General features: G+C 33.3%; 2 protein-coding genes and 1 pseudogene across 2 annotated transcripts in view; 1 reads left to right on the plus strand and 2 right to left on the minus strand.

Moving 5' to 3' along the window:
- The window catches only part of LOC134377893 (zinc finger protein 184), a 944,311-nt gene that overhangs the window by 489,196 nt on the left and 439,558 nt on the right, over window positions 1-15,557 (minus strand). The window lies entirely within an intron of this gene.
- LOC134378133 (HIG1 domain family member 1A, mitochondrial-like) lies at window positions 9,294-9,641 on the plus strand (annotated as a pseudogene).
- LOC134378134 (olfactory receptor 2B2) lies at window positions 13,569-14,525 on the minus strand. The gene has a single exon (XM_063097113.1). The coding sequence runs from the start codon at window positions 14,523-14,525 to the stop codon at window positions 13,569-13,571; it is 957 nt and encodes a 318-aa protein (XP_062953183.1).

Below are 15,557 nucleotides of genomic sequence, written 5' to 3' on the forward strand. Positions count from 1 at the left end.
AACTTCTTCATCCTTCTTAATTTTAAATAGTGATGTGTTACAGAGCTCAGTCATCAGAATACTTTATTATCTACATTTTCTCCTTGGTGAATGTAGATAACCCCATAATGTTAAAAAAACATCTATAGAAAACCTCAATATCCTTTAAAGGAATGGAAGACAAAACAGTCCAGACACTTTATATAATAACCAAATGTACGTTATAAAACAAAAAATTACTAGACTTGTGAAGATACAGAAAAAATTTGAGTCATAATTATGAAAATCAGCAATTAATAATAATAGGCCCCGTGTTGGAATTAACAGACAATAACTTTAAAACAGGTATTGCAAATATGTTCTGGGGGCTTACTAAACAAACAGATGTGGAATGGAAGCAGAGAAATAAAAATTATTTCAAAAAATATATAAAAATGAGAAGTTCAATATTTGAAATGAAAAATTGACTATTTAAGCTTAATGGCAGACTGGAGATGGTAGGAGAAAGTGTAAAACTTGAAGAAGGACTAATAGAAATTATTCAGACAGAAAAACAGGAAAAAGATTTAAGAATAAAAAACAACAGCATCTCAGTCACCTGTAATATTACCTGAAGTAATCTAAAATGCATGTAATTAGAGTTGCAGAAGGATAGGAGAGACCAGAACAAAAAATTATTGGAAGAAATAATGGCCAAAATTTTACTAAATTTGATAAAAACTATCAATTTACCAATCCAGGAAGCTCAGCAAATTCCAAGCAGGATAAATACCAAGTAAAATGTACATAGATATGTCATAGAAAAATGCTAGAAACCAAAGATAAGGAGAAATATTTACGGCAGCTAGAGACACAAGATACAGGGGGAAAGAATATGAATGATGTCTGATGTCTCATCAGAAAAATGGAAGCCAGAAGATAACGAAATGGAACTTGTCCTAAGCCACTGCTAAAAGAGGGCTGGCTGGTTAGCTTAGTTGGTTAGAGAATGCTGCTGATAAAACTAAGGTCCAGGTTTCAATCTCTGTACTGGCCAGCCACAAAAAAAAGAAAGAAAGAAAGAGAAAAGCATGTCAACCAAAAAAATCTATGTGTACTGAGAATATCCTCCAAAAATAAGAGTGAAATAAAGATATTTTCAGATAAACAAAAGCTGAGGGAATTCATTGCCAACAGACCTGCTCTGCAAGAAGTGCTAAAGGAAATTCTTTAATCTGAAAGAAAATGATGCTACCCAGATGGAAAAGTGAATCTACCATAGGTGATTTGTACTTCATGTTGCATCCAATCAGGAGAGATGTACTTCTAGTTGATCCATTATCAATGATTCTAAGATTGATCACTGAATTATAATAATGGCAGTCTGTCTCTCTGTTGTTCCCTTTTGCAGCTAAAAAGGTATCTACAGAGTGCTGCTTTGGCACTCTACACATGTCTGCTTTTCCATCATTGAAATACCAGTGGTCTTAACACCTCTTATTTATTCCTTGCCTAAGCCAATATTTTCTTTGGTGGTTGTAGAATGACAATTTGCTAATTCTTTCATATCTTCTACATATTTGGTTGGTAGTCTTCAGAAAAGTAGAGCTTACCCTCATGAAATGGCTGTTTGATAATCTTGAAATTCACATTACATTTCCCAGCTTTCTAATTTTTTTAAATACCATGCATGAAATTTCACTGCATTAATTTACTATAATTAAGTTAACTATGCTCATTATTCTTTTAGATTCTTTCAGCTTTAGGAGGCCTTTCTAGATTGCCCTTGTATCCTTTTCTGGTACAGTAAAGTATCCCAGGGTCACCAGTTACCTCCCTTCCCCCATAAATGAAATAATCTATTTCTTTAGCCCTCATTCTTTGGTATTAGAGACAAGAATAGGGGTTCTCAGCATGCTTGTTGCTTATCAAATGATGTTACTTCTAGGCCATTTCAGTGGACAAAGCTAGATGATATATATTTTAAAACTCATGAGTTTATATTATTACTTTAAATTTATCTTTAAAGTGTTTTCACTTTATTAGTTTATGATTATATCTATATAATAATGAAAATCTTGATTTCTGACATCAACATGGTTACTTTTCCTCTCCATCCTACAATATAAAAAAATTCCAAAATAATAACAGTATAATTTTACAAACAATAAAGCATCTCTTGTATAGATAGGATCCCCTTACTAAATGATAACTAGTAGATAAATCAGCATGCCTTACACCAACCAAGCAAACTCTTTATTTTAATTTTTTTCAAATAGTAGACATTCCTAAAGAAAAAAAAGTTTAATAAACTGGACTTTGCGTGAGTGTCATTTTCATCTGAAATTTTGTCTGTCATAAGTCAGTTGTCTGAAGGTTTAACTGCTATTAGACAAGATCAAAAACAGGTTCTAGTAGATAAGGCTCTGGAATGTGGAGAGGTAAGCAAAATCCACAATGACATTCTTTTCTATCTTTTCAACCTAACATTTCCACCCACTGCCATCAAACTGTGGCTGATATAAGCTCTGTACAAGAAAAGGAAATTTTTAACTGAAAGAGCTTCAACAATTTTACTTTTTCAGATGTGGCCAAGAGAAATTAAGTGACTTTTCTTTAGTGATACTGCTAGTTATTGGCAGAGCTAAAACTAACACCTTTGTCTTCTGATTTTTCAGTCACATGGTATTATCATCTATATCTAGTGGTGTGCTGGTAAATAGGTAACATCTAGCTCTCTGAAAAAGAAACACACATGCACACATAACATTAATAAATTTTACTGATATAAAGGATGTGAGCACACAATTTAGAAATAATGATAAAGTATGCAATACTCTTTATTGTAAGTTCTGTATAGCAGTTGACTCACACAAAATGTTTTGTTGATTTTTTCTGAACTCTTATCTGTGACCAAATTATGATTGCAATTTTAATGATTTGGCACATGAAGTTGCATTCCAATTTGCTCTTTTCCCAATAAATTTCTTTCTTGTCATTAAGATTGAGAAGTGACATGAATGTTGGTTGATATTTTCGTTTATGTTAATGAATAAGATGAAAGGGAAGCAACAAAGTCATGTATTGGAACTTCATTTGTTCATCAATGATGTGAGAGAATTTTTTGCTGAATCATAGAATAGTTTTCAAACATTGGAAGAATATTCCCTTAATATCTTGTGTAATTTAAAATGTAATGACTACAGACATTAATCTGCACTACTGATGTTTTCATCATATATTTTACATATATTTATATTTACATATTTCATATATTGTTACATATATTTTTAAGTCTAGATAATAAAACAATAAATCAAGCCCTTATTCATAGCTTTTGCCAATTTTCATAGTGCAAATAATCCCACCACCGTCAATTTCAAGCTACCAACATAAAGAAACTGAATGTTGAGCTGGGAAGAGATGTCAAGTGGCTCAACAATACACAGTATTTCATCAGTTCAGATAAAACAGGTGCGAAAGACTTCAAGAGTGTAGAGCAACTGTGGTAAAATAATTAGGAAGTGACAAGTTTTGAATATTTATTATCTTTGCTTTAAATATAATTTGTTTAATTGGAAGTTTATATAATTTAATTTTAATATTGGCTATGCTTAACAAGCAGCCTTACAAAATTCCTGTAAATTTAATATTTATCTCTCATAAGCTTATATGAGAGTTCTAGCACAACTGTATAAACTATACTACTTTTTAATTTTTTGGTGGTTGGCCAGTATAGAGATCTAAATCCTTATAACACCATGCTCAAACCAACTGAGCTAACTGGCCACCCTTATATCACTTTTTGTATGAAATTTATACCTTTCTCTGTGGAACAAAGGCCATCCAGAACTATCAAAGCAAGGACTTAGTCTCATTCAATTTTATTTCTAGTAACTAATACATGGGGTAGACATTTCCTCGGGATTAGCTGAATGAATGAAAGAAGTGCAAAGATGAAATTCAATATATACACATTTATTTACTTAATGCTATAATGTTATTGTTGTGGCATGTCACATTTTCACATACATTATACTTATTAGATATAACAGCATCGTGTATAGTTAATACAAAAGGGGAAGAAAAAGGTCATTGATGTTTTCCCATGTGAAAGAAAGAAAAACTTTTGGTTCTGGATATACTGAATATAATGCACAAGACCAGAATGATTACTGAATAATAATATAATAATTAATAATTAATAATTATATTATTAACAATATAATTATATTAATTAATATATTGTAATAATTATATTATTAATACTAATTAATATTATATTAATAATAATATAATAATTCAGAATAATTACTGAATATAACACACAAGACCAGAATGACAGTGCTTATAAATACAATTTATTGCAGAAAAAAGAATATCTCTCATTATAGATATTTAGATATATTTTTATTGGGATAAATATCACATTCTGAATTTTGCCTTGCTGAGGTAATTTCCTGAGAAATGCCATGCATAGAGAGGAAATGAAGCAACAGTGTTCATGTAGGCTTCTATGGTTTCTTTACCAATATTTCTCACGAGAAGGCCTGTTAAATACATCGAGAAATTTAGAAATACGTGAACTTAGGATGGAAACTTCGGTCAGCTTAAAAGAAGGGCCATTATGACTAAAGGTTCTATACTAGAGTCTTCTAATAAATATCTTTCCAAAATTTCTTCTTCTGAGGAGGAACAGGCGCGTACAATCTAGGATGTGAGATCTGAGGAAGGGAAGTATATAAAAGTTCCTATATCATAAAACCCTTGGTTTAATGTCAAACTTGATCATGTTTACTGTTGAAGTTCTCTATCTGATAAATCCCTCACTTAGAGGCAGCATAGCATAGCAGCGCCATCAGACACATATGGGTTGGAATTCTAACTCTGCCACTTACTCCCACTTAGAACAATGCCTGGAAAATGGTGAGCACTCGTGAAATATTAGGAATTATTTTTACTATTATCAATAGAATCAATATTATTACTCACTGACTGCTTCTCCTTGGGCAGATTTTCCATTATCTACCTAGATATACTGTATTACATATGATTGCTTCTCCCTCAATTTCAGCTGGCATTTCTTAACTCAAACCACTAATTTATCTGGATAATAAAGTATCTGTCAACTCTCTTCTTGTTCAGTCTAATTCTCAGTGGTGGTATACAGGTTCTAGATTTAACACTGTAAATTATTCAAAAGCCTAATTGAGGCTAAATATTCATAAGTGGATAGGTTATGTGTATGGTGGTTGGGGGTATCTACAAAGGATGTACACAGACACAGATACGAGTATATTCACATGCCAATTATCAAAGATGGCTTAAGCCAAGCCTGACCAAAGCTATGTCTTCAAAATTAGAAAAAAACCCAACCTTTTTCTGAAGAACAGTTACCAGGGGTTAAGCCTAAATTTAAAAAAAGAAAAAAAAAATTCTGACTATGTTGGTATCATTTGATGAAAATTATTGATACTTTCTCCAGGAAATATGGAGTTGTACATAAGGCAACCAACTGTCCCAGTTTTCACAGGATTGAAGCATTTCATGGGGTACAAGACTTTCAGTGCTAAACCCTGGACAGGCCAGGGCAAACCAGGACTAGTGGTTACCCTACTTACACATAAAAGTGTGCACATATTTCAGGGGTTCTCCTGATACTTTGAAATCCATCCATGGACCCTCTAGGGTCCTGTGGACCTATGGTGAAAATTAAAACTCTGCTAACATGTAACCTAAAACACATCTACAGCTCACAAAAAATTATAAGAATACTTTATATAGGAATAAAACATAAATACTAATAGATCTAGAATGACTAGACTCAATCAACAAATGCATAACACTCATATGCACTTTTATGAACAAAAAACCAGAGAGGTTAAAGAACATGCCCAAGGCCACACAGTTAGCCAGGACAGAGCATGTCACTTCTTCAACATTCTGCCCTTGACCATCCATTTAGGTTATCTCAGAGGACAAGTTACCTTATTATGAGGTTCTTTTAGATACGATGAGTTAGGTTATACTGGCTATTACAAGAAACTGTCTTATGCTAATTTTCACAGTAACAAACTGTGTTATAGCAAAACTGCAAATCACGCTGAAACACTGAGGAAAATTGTGAAATGGACTGTTCATATATCACAAAGCTTTATCTTTTCCTAGTTTCACAAACTTATTCTAAAATATTTGTTGAGTCATTAACATATTCAGGAGTTAAATAATGCATTCTAAACTTGCCAGTATTAGCCTAGATAAGCAGTGACTTACTGTAAAAATATGATTACAGTACAGATTTTCAGAAAGCAGCAAATAAGAAGATAGCAAAAATTCTGCTCCTCTTTTCTCTCGTTCTTACAAAAAAGAGGTCAGCACGTATCTCAATATTGATCTGTTATATATATATTCTTTATCATTCAATTTAGAACACTTTCTAAGTTCCATTTTAATTTTTTATTTGTACTATGTGTTATTTAGAAATGTTATTAATTTCCAAGTATTGGGGAATTTGGAGATCTTCCAAATATATTTTTCCTATTAATATTTCATTTAACTTTACTGTTGTCAGAGAACATATGTCATATTATTAGTTTTGGGTTTTTTTGTTTTTTTGTCTTTTTGCGGGTGGCCGGTAGGTGGATCTGAACCCGTGCCCTTAGTGTTACAAGGCTGCGCTATAACCAACTTAGCTAACCAGCCAGTCTTCATATGTTGTATTATTTGAATCCTTAAAATGTATTGATAGATGTTTTATAGTCTAGAACATGGTCATGGTAGATGTTCTGTGTGCACTTGAAAAGAATGTATGTTCTGCTTATGTTGGGTGGAATCTTCTATAAATGTCAAATAGATCATTTTGGCTGATAATATAGCTTAAGTACTCTACATGCTTACTGATTTCTGTCTACTTGTTCTATATATTATTGAGGGAAGGGTGCTGAAATCACAAACTACGATTGGGAATTTGCCTACTTCTTTCATCTCTATCAGATTTTTCCGTATGCATTTTGAAGTTTTGCTATTTTGTGTATAGGAGTTCAAGATTCACATGTCCTCTTTATAAATTGGATGCTTTTATTATTATTAAATGCCTCTATATTCTTGATAATATTTCTTCCTCTACAATATACTTTTTTATAGTAATATAGTTAATCCAGTTTTCTTTTGATTGGTATTAGTGTGGTGTACCTTTTTCCAACTTTTACTATTTTCCTATTGTTTTTATATTTAAAGTGTGTTTCTTATAGATAGCATATAATGAGTCTTGCTTTTTTTTAATCTAATCTGACAATCTGTGTCTTTCATTAGCATATAATAAGAGGCAAATTTTGGTACTGAAAATGAACTATGTAAAAAAGACTATGACATATTTGTGGGAATATAGTTATTATTTTTAATGTAAGTAATGTAGATAAACAAATGATGGTAAATATGATAGTGTGTTTTGTGTCTCTATTTAAATTATACACAAACAGACCAATTCTATTGCCTTTCTAATAACTCTATTATTCATATGGCACTAATGTTCATGCAACTTTTACAAACTATTTTGATTTTTCATATCTAAACAAAAGAGTTTTATTTTTTCACCAACTTCTGCCCAATGGTAAAAATTCAGTGTATGTATTGACAAATGATCTGTTCTATGTTTCAAACAGGAAAACATGTACAGTTTAATATTCTAATGATTACAAGATAGTGATGGTTCTAGGAGTAGGAATAAAGTAGAATTCTTGCTAATTTCGTTAATAATCTAAAAAACAAAACAAAACAAAAAGCCCAACCCTTCAAAAGTTAATTTTATGCTCCTTTCTTCAGGTGATGATGCACTACATGGCCCTGAATGCTATATATGGTACAGTACATTGAAGGATGGACCCCAAAAGATATGTCTTCCATCTCCCCCCATCCACACACACACACACACACAGGGGGAATATGGCTTTGCTGATACCTTGACTTCCGACTTCTGGCCTCCAGAACTGTGAGAGAATTCATTTTCCTTGTTTTAAGCCATCAAGTATGTGGCAATTTGTTACAGAAGCCCTGGGAAATTAATACAGTTGATTATTTCGTTGTATCCTTTATTTAAATCTTCTATTATATCCCAAATTTTACCTTCAAGAAGTTATTTTTTATATCTAACCAAATTCCTCCTGCATTGTAATTGACAGAGTTATCGACGTTTTGGATTGGAAGAGACCTTACAACTCAGGTAGCCCAACTTCCCTCCAGCATTTGAAAATTATATCTCCACAGAGGTATTTACCCATTAAAGGCATTCCCTGTTTTCCAGTGTTGACTTCCACATGTTGAATCAGAATAGGTTTCATCCAACTTTTTCTTTAGAAGCCATAAGAATCAACTTAACTTCCTTTATGTGACATTTTTCCAAAGGTTTAGTTATATGTGTTATTTTCTTTGTCTGCTTTCGTTTCCTTGGTCATTAACAGAAATGGTTATCATAAATGTTATTTTACTATAGAAAATTCCTAAAACAGAATTTGGGGAAAAAAAGGCATTAGATAGATTATTTAACTCAATCTCTATTATATACAAATTTCTATTTTCCCACACTGCCAGAAATGGTTAACTATTTCATCATGGCTTAATGTCAATTTTTTTTTGTGTGAGTCCTTTTTTATATCATGAGAAAATCTACTTCTTTGTTTTGGGGTTTTTGTTTTGTTTTGCTTTTAGCAACTTACAGGATCAAATCCTGGACCTTGATTATCAGCACCATGTTCTAACCAACTGAGCTAACCCACCAGCCCAAGAAATCTATGTCTTAATTTTTACCCATTAGTAGGAATTCTACTCTTTATGAAACAGTCTATACTTTGTGTATGACCGTCCTTTACATACTTGAAGAGAACTGCGTCATGTTTTGACAAAGCATTTTCTACTCCATGTTGAACAAAAGTATACCTTCAATAATTTTTCAATATTTTGCAATTCTCTAGTCGTTATTCTGTATGGCATTTTTAGTTTTGTAATGTACCACTTAAAATGCTAATCCTAGAACTGAAGCCAATAATCTACATGTTTTATTATCGATACGTTTTCCCAGCTGAAATTTTTATGGGATTCACTGCCAGTCATATTTCTATAATCCTGTAGTATAAAATATGAAATAAATGTCTATATTGATTTATGTCGATTTCACCCATTTATTTATTGCCTTTATTTTAAAATCTTATTTCTGATTTCTATAAAATTATTAACTTCTCCCAGTTTAGTGTCATTTTTCACTTATTAAACTTGTCATCTTTGAGAAGCCAGTTGGATCATGAGGGCTTTGTCACTCTCAGAAGATTCTTCAAGCAATCACTATGTCAACTGACACAGATGTTTCCCTTTCTTCATATGATGAAGATCAGGGATCCAAATTTATCCAAAAAGCTAAAGAAGCATGATTTGTTCCCTTTGGAATGGTGGGCTTTGTAGAAATTGTTGCATATAGAAAGTAGAAATTGAAGAAAAAGGGAAAAGCTAAAATGTCCACTCATCTGATTTACATGTGCATGGTGGCCCAAGGCTTTGTTGTGGGAGTAATGGCTCTTGGTATAGGTTATTCCGTGTACTGCAAATTCTGGGCAAAACTTAAACCTCAGAAGCAGAGATGCAGTCTTGGTCTTGTTGGAGGAGCTTGCTTTAGTGAGGCATCTGCCTTGGGTTGAATGTCCCCCTAAAACTTTATCCCCACTGTAACTGTTGAAGGTGGGAAACCCTACTATGGTAATTGAAAGGTGGGGTCTTGAAGAGGTGATTAGACTGTAGAACCATGCCATAGTGAATGGATTAATAATGGTGGTCAGGGGCATGGTTGTGAGGGCTTTAAAAGGAGAGTGCATGAGGAACTCTCTCTCTCTCTCTGCTCTACCATTTTCTGCCATCGGAGATCCTTGCATTGCTGTAAAGCCACAACCAAAGAAGACTGTCACCAGATGTATTCCCTGGACCTTGGACTTCCCAGCCTCCGAAACTATAAGCCATAAATTTTGCTTTCTTACAAAGTACCCAGTTCCAGGTATTTTGTTATAAGCAACAGACACAGAATAAATAATACAACATCTCATTATTGAGGTTACATGTTTATGTCAAAAATGAATCATTTGAGTGGGTTCAGACAATAACACAGTATTTTGAATATCAGCTCTCTTTCTTGCAGGCTTGATTTGCCTATTGACCAAATTATTAGTGACTAGTTCACTAACTAGGTCATTAAGGAAAGTCAAGTTAACAAAAAAGAAACATGACATTTAAACACACTTGGTCATGTTAAGATCTACTTTCTCAAATCTTTACAATGAAATTACAGTAGTTCTTTTTTTAAAAAAAAAAAAAGATGACCAGTAAGAAGCTCCAAACACGTGGCCTTGGTGTTATCAGCACCACACTCTCCAAAGTGAGCCACAGGCTGGCCCTAAATTATAGTAGTTCTAAAGCAGACAGCAGGCCATCCCTGAAGTAGTCCCAGTTTGCTGCAGAGTATCACATGGTTTGGGTGTTAATTTAACTTTTTTCTGCCTGCCTTGTGGAATGGTTGAATATTTTAGTTTTTGGACTGGTTGGATCAAGCAACTCTTTCGAAAAGGTGCATGAAGTGTAACTTATAAAGTTTCTCACAACTGAAAGTGTGTGTGTCTCTGTGTATATGTGTACATGTGTGTTTAAACCAAATCTAAAAAGATTGCAACAGAGCTGCATAGGAGTAGTATTTATTACAGAATCAAACTTGTAAACATGAGAATAACATAATTATGATTCCAGCTTAGCTCTTTGGTAATTGCAGAGTTACATTTTTGCTGCTAATGTTATGTTAGAATAATTTTTAAATGTTATCTTGAAATAGAAATATGTATTTTAAGTGCCAATACAAAGGTAAATGTACACTATTTAAATATGTGCAGGATGTTTATTTTTTCTGTAAGAGTCATAAATGTTAAGCTAAACAAATTACCTATAATGGAAGTGATTAATGATTTATGAGCAAGCTGGTTGGCCAGACATTGATATACTATACAGAATGCTTTATTCCACTTGTGAAATTCTGTTGTCTAACCAGAACTTACATTCCATGGTCATAACATGATATATGTCTTGTTATTAAAAGTAAGTGAATCCATCAAAAAAATAAATGAATAAACTTGTCATCTTTAAGTTCATACAAGTTATTGATAGGTGTATATTCTAGTAGGATAAAACATTTAAGTCCTGTGACACTAGCACCTTCTTCCCAGTGTGGTTGTGTTTTATTAATCACCTTCTGAGTAAGGTTTTACAAGCAGATAAGAATAAATAGAATTCCTTTACCATTTAAGTCATTATTGCTCCACATTATACAAAAGTATAATGAGAAGTGTTTGCAAATTCTACTCAGATATCAAGATATATTATACATAGATAGCATCCCCCCCATATAAGTCTAGTACCTCTATAACATAGGCAAAATTTGCTTAGTACTGTTCTAAATGAATCCAGAATAGATTCAAGACATATATATATATATATATGTGTGTATATATATATATACACTCACACAAACACATGCACATATACATACACACACAAATATATATATACACACACATGCACATACACACAAAGGTACTTCAAAAAGTTCATGAAAAGACTTATATTATCTTTCAATTCTATTTCTTCATGAACTTTTTAAAGTACCCTTCCTGTGTGTGTGTATGATCACAAATTAATTGATAGCAAAATATTTATAGAATTTTCTTATCAATAACTTTTAAAACTTACTTTTGTTATAACTTTTAAAATGGCTCATTTTTAAAACTATAAAATTCTTTAATTTCTTTTTTGCTTGTTTTTTTTTTTTTCTCCCAAACCCTCGACTTTGGTGTTATAATGCCATACTCTAAGCAACTGAGCTAACCAGCCAGCCCTAAAATATCTTAATTACTATCACTCTGGTTTCTCTGCTATTTTCTCATAATTCTTTAAAGGACACTGACATTGACTTTCAGATGTTATCAAAATTTGTCCCTGAAAATCTGATATATCTTTTATTTGGATTTTAAGAAATGAATGTATTTTCATTAGTGATATCCTCTCAAATTTAAGTATACTCTTTCAGTGTTTTGCTCCCATTTTTCTTCATAACTCTCACTGATATATTATATTAATTATATTATATTATATTATATTATATTATATTATATTATATTATATTATATTATATTATATTATATTATATTTATTATACTATATTGATATATTATAACTCTCATTGATAGAAATAAAGGATAGGAGCTCAGCAAAACACCTTTGTTTATTTTAACTGTTAGCACAGTGGTTCTTAAATTGTGGTCCCCTGATAAGGAACATCAGCATTACCGGGGAATTCATAGAAATGCAAATTCTCAGGCCCGGGCCCAGACCTACTGCTTTAGGGGTGGGGTGACCTTTCTGGGGGTGGGGTGACTCCCAGCAATTTTAAAAGCCCTCCATGTGATTCTGTTGCACGTTGAAGTTTTAAGATCCACCATGTTACATTGCAATCACACTGAGGCAAAAATGTATGTTACTGTACTGTTTTAAAAAGAAATGTTATTGCATTTTCTGTTTTTATGATATATTTGGTTGGTTGAAGAAAAAATTGGAAAAAGGATAGTAAACAAGCAGTTAAAATAATTACAGTGTAACTAACCACAAAATCAATCAAATAACCAATTTACAGTGTATTTTCTTCAGCACTTTGATCTGTTCAGAAGGCCGTATGAAGAAGTATAAATTACAGTCTGTGCTACCTCAAGGGAACTAACATGGTGTTAATAAGCTTTCCTTCTTGCACAAGAAAAGTGCATTAAACAAACAGTGGGCATCATTATATAACGTGCTTTTAAAAAATGATTTAAACAATAAGTGCTACAGGTGTTAAAAGGAGAGAACTATTATATACAGTAGAGGAATCACAAAAACTTTCAAAAACAGTTATTTGATTCAAGTCTAAAATGTAGCTACAATTTTATTTGGTAGATGGAATAGAATAAGACACTTCAATTTAGGAGAAATGCAAAGTACAGAAATAAGAGTGTAGAAGATCAAAGTAAAACCATGGAAGTAAAACCATTGTGGATTTTAGTATCGTATTGATGTGGAAGTAGTGTTAAAATTTAAGCAAGGGCTATTAACCTTGAGAGGGGACTATGGGTGGTTTTACAGACTTCTGTTAGATCTCTTGCAATTGTCTGAAAAAATTGTGGTGTGTGTGTGTTTGTGAGTATGAGTGTAGCTGTATTATATACAAATGTTTGTTGTTGTTGTTTTCTGGGGAAAGGATTTCTAAGCTTCTATTCAGTTCTCAGAGGAGTCTAAGACTCTTCCTCATGTATACAAACCAATGGTACAAAGCTTGAGATCTTAAAGATTTTAAGGTTGCTTTATTTGAGGAGATTATAAAAGACCAATTCTCAGGACTTGCGCAATAAATGTATTTAAGCAGTAGAAACAGAGTAGTTCTCTGTCGGTGACATTTGTTTGAGGAAGATCACTTAGAATTTCAATGGTAGTGAGAATAAAAAGTTTGGAAAGAATTATACTATTAAGCTGTATAAATTTCTAGTCTTTAAAAAGCCCTATCATATGATTATTCCTTGTTTTTTGATTAAGAAGGCCCTTGCAATCAATCTCTTAAAAGCTCCCTTTACATCTTTGTTTCTAAGTGTGTAGATAAGGGGGTTCAACATGGGTGTGATGATTCCATAGAAAAGGGACACCATCTTTCCCCGGTCCTTGGAGGCAGGGGATGGTGGTTGCAGATACATATAGATAGCAGTGCCATAAAAAAGTGACACTACAATTAGATGGGAGCCACATGTCCCAAATGCCTTCCGCCGACCTTCAGCTGACTGTATCCTCAACACTGCTTGAACAATAAAGGCATATGATATAAGAATGAGTATCACAGGTATTAGAAGGAAGAGCACGCTGATGAAGAATAGCTCAGCCTCGTTTGCTGTTGTGTCAGCACATGACAACTTGAGCAGTGCAGGGACTTCACAGAAGAAGTGATCCACTTCTTTGTGGCCACACAGTGGCATACGAAGTGTCCAGGTAGACTGCAATACTGAGTTGCTAAAGCCACTAATCCAGGATGCAGCTGCCAACTGGAGGCAGAGCCTTTGGTGCATGATTACTGAGTAATGGAGAGGCCGACAAATAGCTACAAACCTATCAAAGGACATGACAGCCAGGAGAAGGCATTCAGTGGAACCCAAGGCCAGGAAAATGAAAAGCTGGGCCACACAGCCACTGTAACTAATTACCTTCCTGGTGCTGCATATGTTTACCAGCATTTGTGGAACTGTACTTGTGGTGTAGCAAAGGTCCAGGAGTGAGAGATTGGTAAGAAAAAAATACATGGGGGTATGGAGTTTAGAATCCAGATGTGACACAAGAATTATTGACAGATTGCCGAAGATGGTCAAGATATAAGAAACCAGGAACATCACAAAGAGTGGAAGCTCTAGCCATGGTCGATCTGAGAAACCTAACAGAATGAACTCCTGTGGGACACTCTCATTTGCCCAATTCATGTTAAGTAGTTCAACTTTTGTTTCCCTGAAATGTAAAAAGGCAGTATGTTAATAAACATATATTTTTGCCTATGTCAGTTAGTTTTAATAATTTTGCTGGCGATTTGCATGAATTTACAGATTGATCCTATTAATAAAGTAAAAAATGAACTGATGAAAATATAGATATTTACCTAAGTATTTCAAAAATGTTTATGTAATCGTAACAGCATAATAGTAAAGTGATTTTCAAAAATTTTAAATCATATTATCAGTTTCTACATTCATAGAATTTAACCTTTGATATTTCATTGTCTTATAAATGCAGTGTTCTCACTTCTTTCTACCCGGATATCTACTATTAGGTAGATGTAGATACAGTTCCTGCCATTTGAATTTATTTTTATTTCTCCTCCGTGCCAATAAGATTCCTTGGTTGTGGGAATCAGTTAAATTCTTTGAACCCCACCTCCCATTACCCATTTACCACCCAAAAAGCAATGTAGACAGTATCTAGTAAGTTATCAGACACAATTTAAGGAGACATAGCCTTTTACTTTTAGAATTTGTATAGAATTATTTAATAACATGAAACATGAAGTTGATAGGCCTGGGCTCATATGCCTTCCTTCCCTAATTTGTTATATTACCCTGAGAATGTTTCTTATCCTCTGATCTTCAGGCTCCTTGTTTATAAAATGAAGACAACAATGCTCTTCTAAGTTGTCAGGATGAGAAGCATAAACGATGTGAAGCATCAATGCACACTACTTAGCCTGGATTCTGGCCTTTGGAAAGGGGCAAGTGTAGATGAAAGGAGCTACAGTCATCCAAGGTCTGAGGTGCTCAGAGGAATTAATTATGAATTTTAGAATTTTAAATTTCTTGGGGTTACCAAAGGAAATGGCTCTGCCTGTTGAAATTCAACTTTCTATTTCCTCTATAACCCCCAAGCCCTCAACCTCAACAATAGGGGTCACAGTAGCCATCTGATGTGAAGTACAGACGTGAGCTTTAGCGCAAATTACCTGGCACTTAGAAGAATAGCTGTAT

The sequence above is a fragment of the Cynocephalus volans genome, chromosome 5, assembly GCF_027409185.1.
Source record: "Cynocephalus volans isolate mCynVol1 chromosome 5, mCynVol1.pri, whole genome shotgun sequence".
NCBI lineage: Eukaryota > Metazoa > Chordata > Mammalia > Dermoptera > Cynocephalidae > Cynocephalus > Cynocephalus volans.

Bases quoted from the DNA above. Each gene is read 5' to 3' on its own strand.
- LOC134378134 (XM_063097113.1), bottom strand. From the start codon at position 14,525: ATGAATTGGGCAAATGAGAGTGTCCCACAGGAGTTCATTCTGTTAGGT.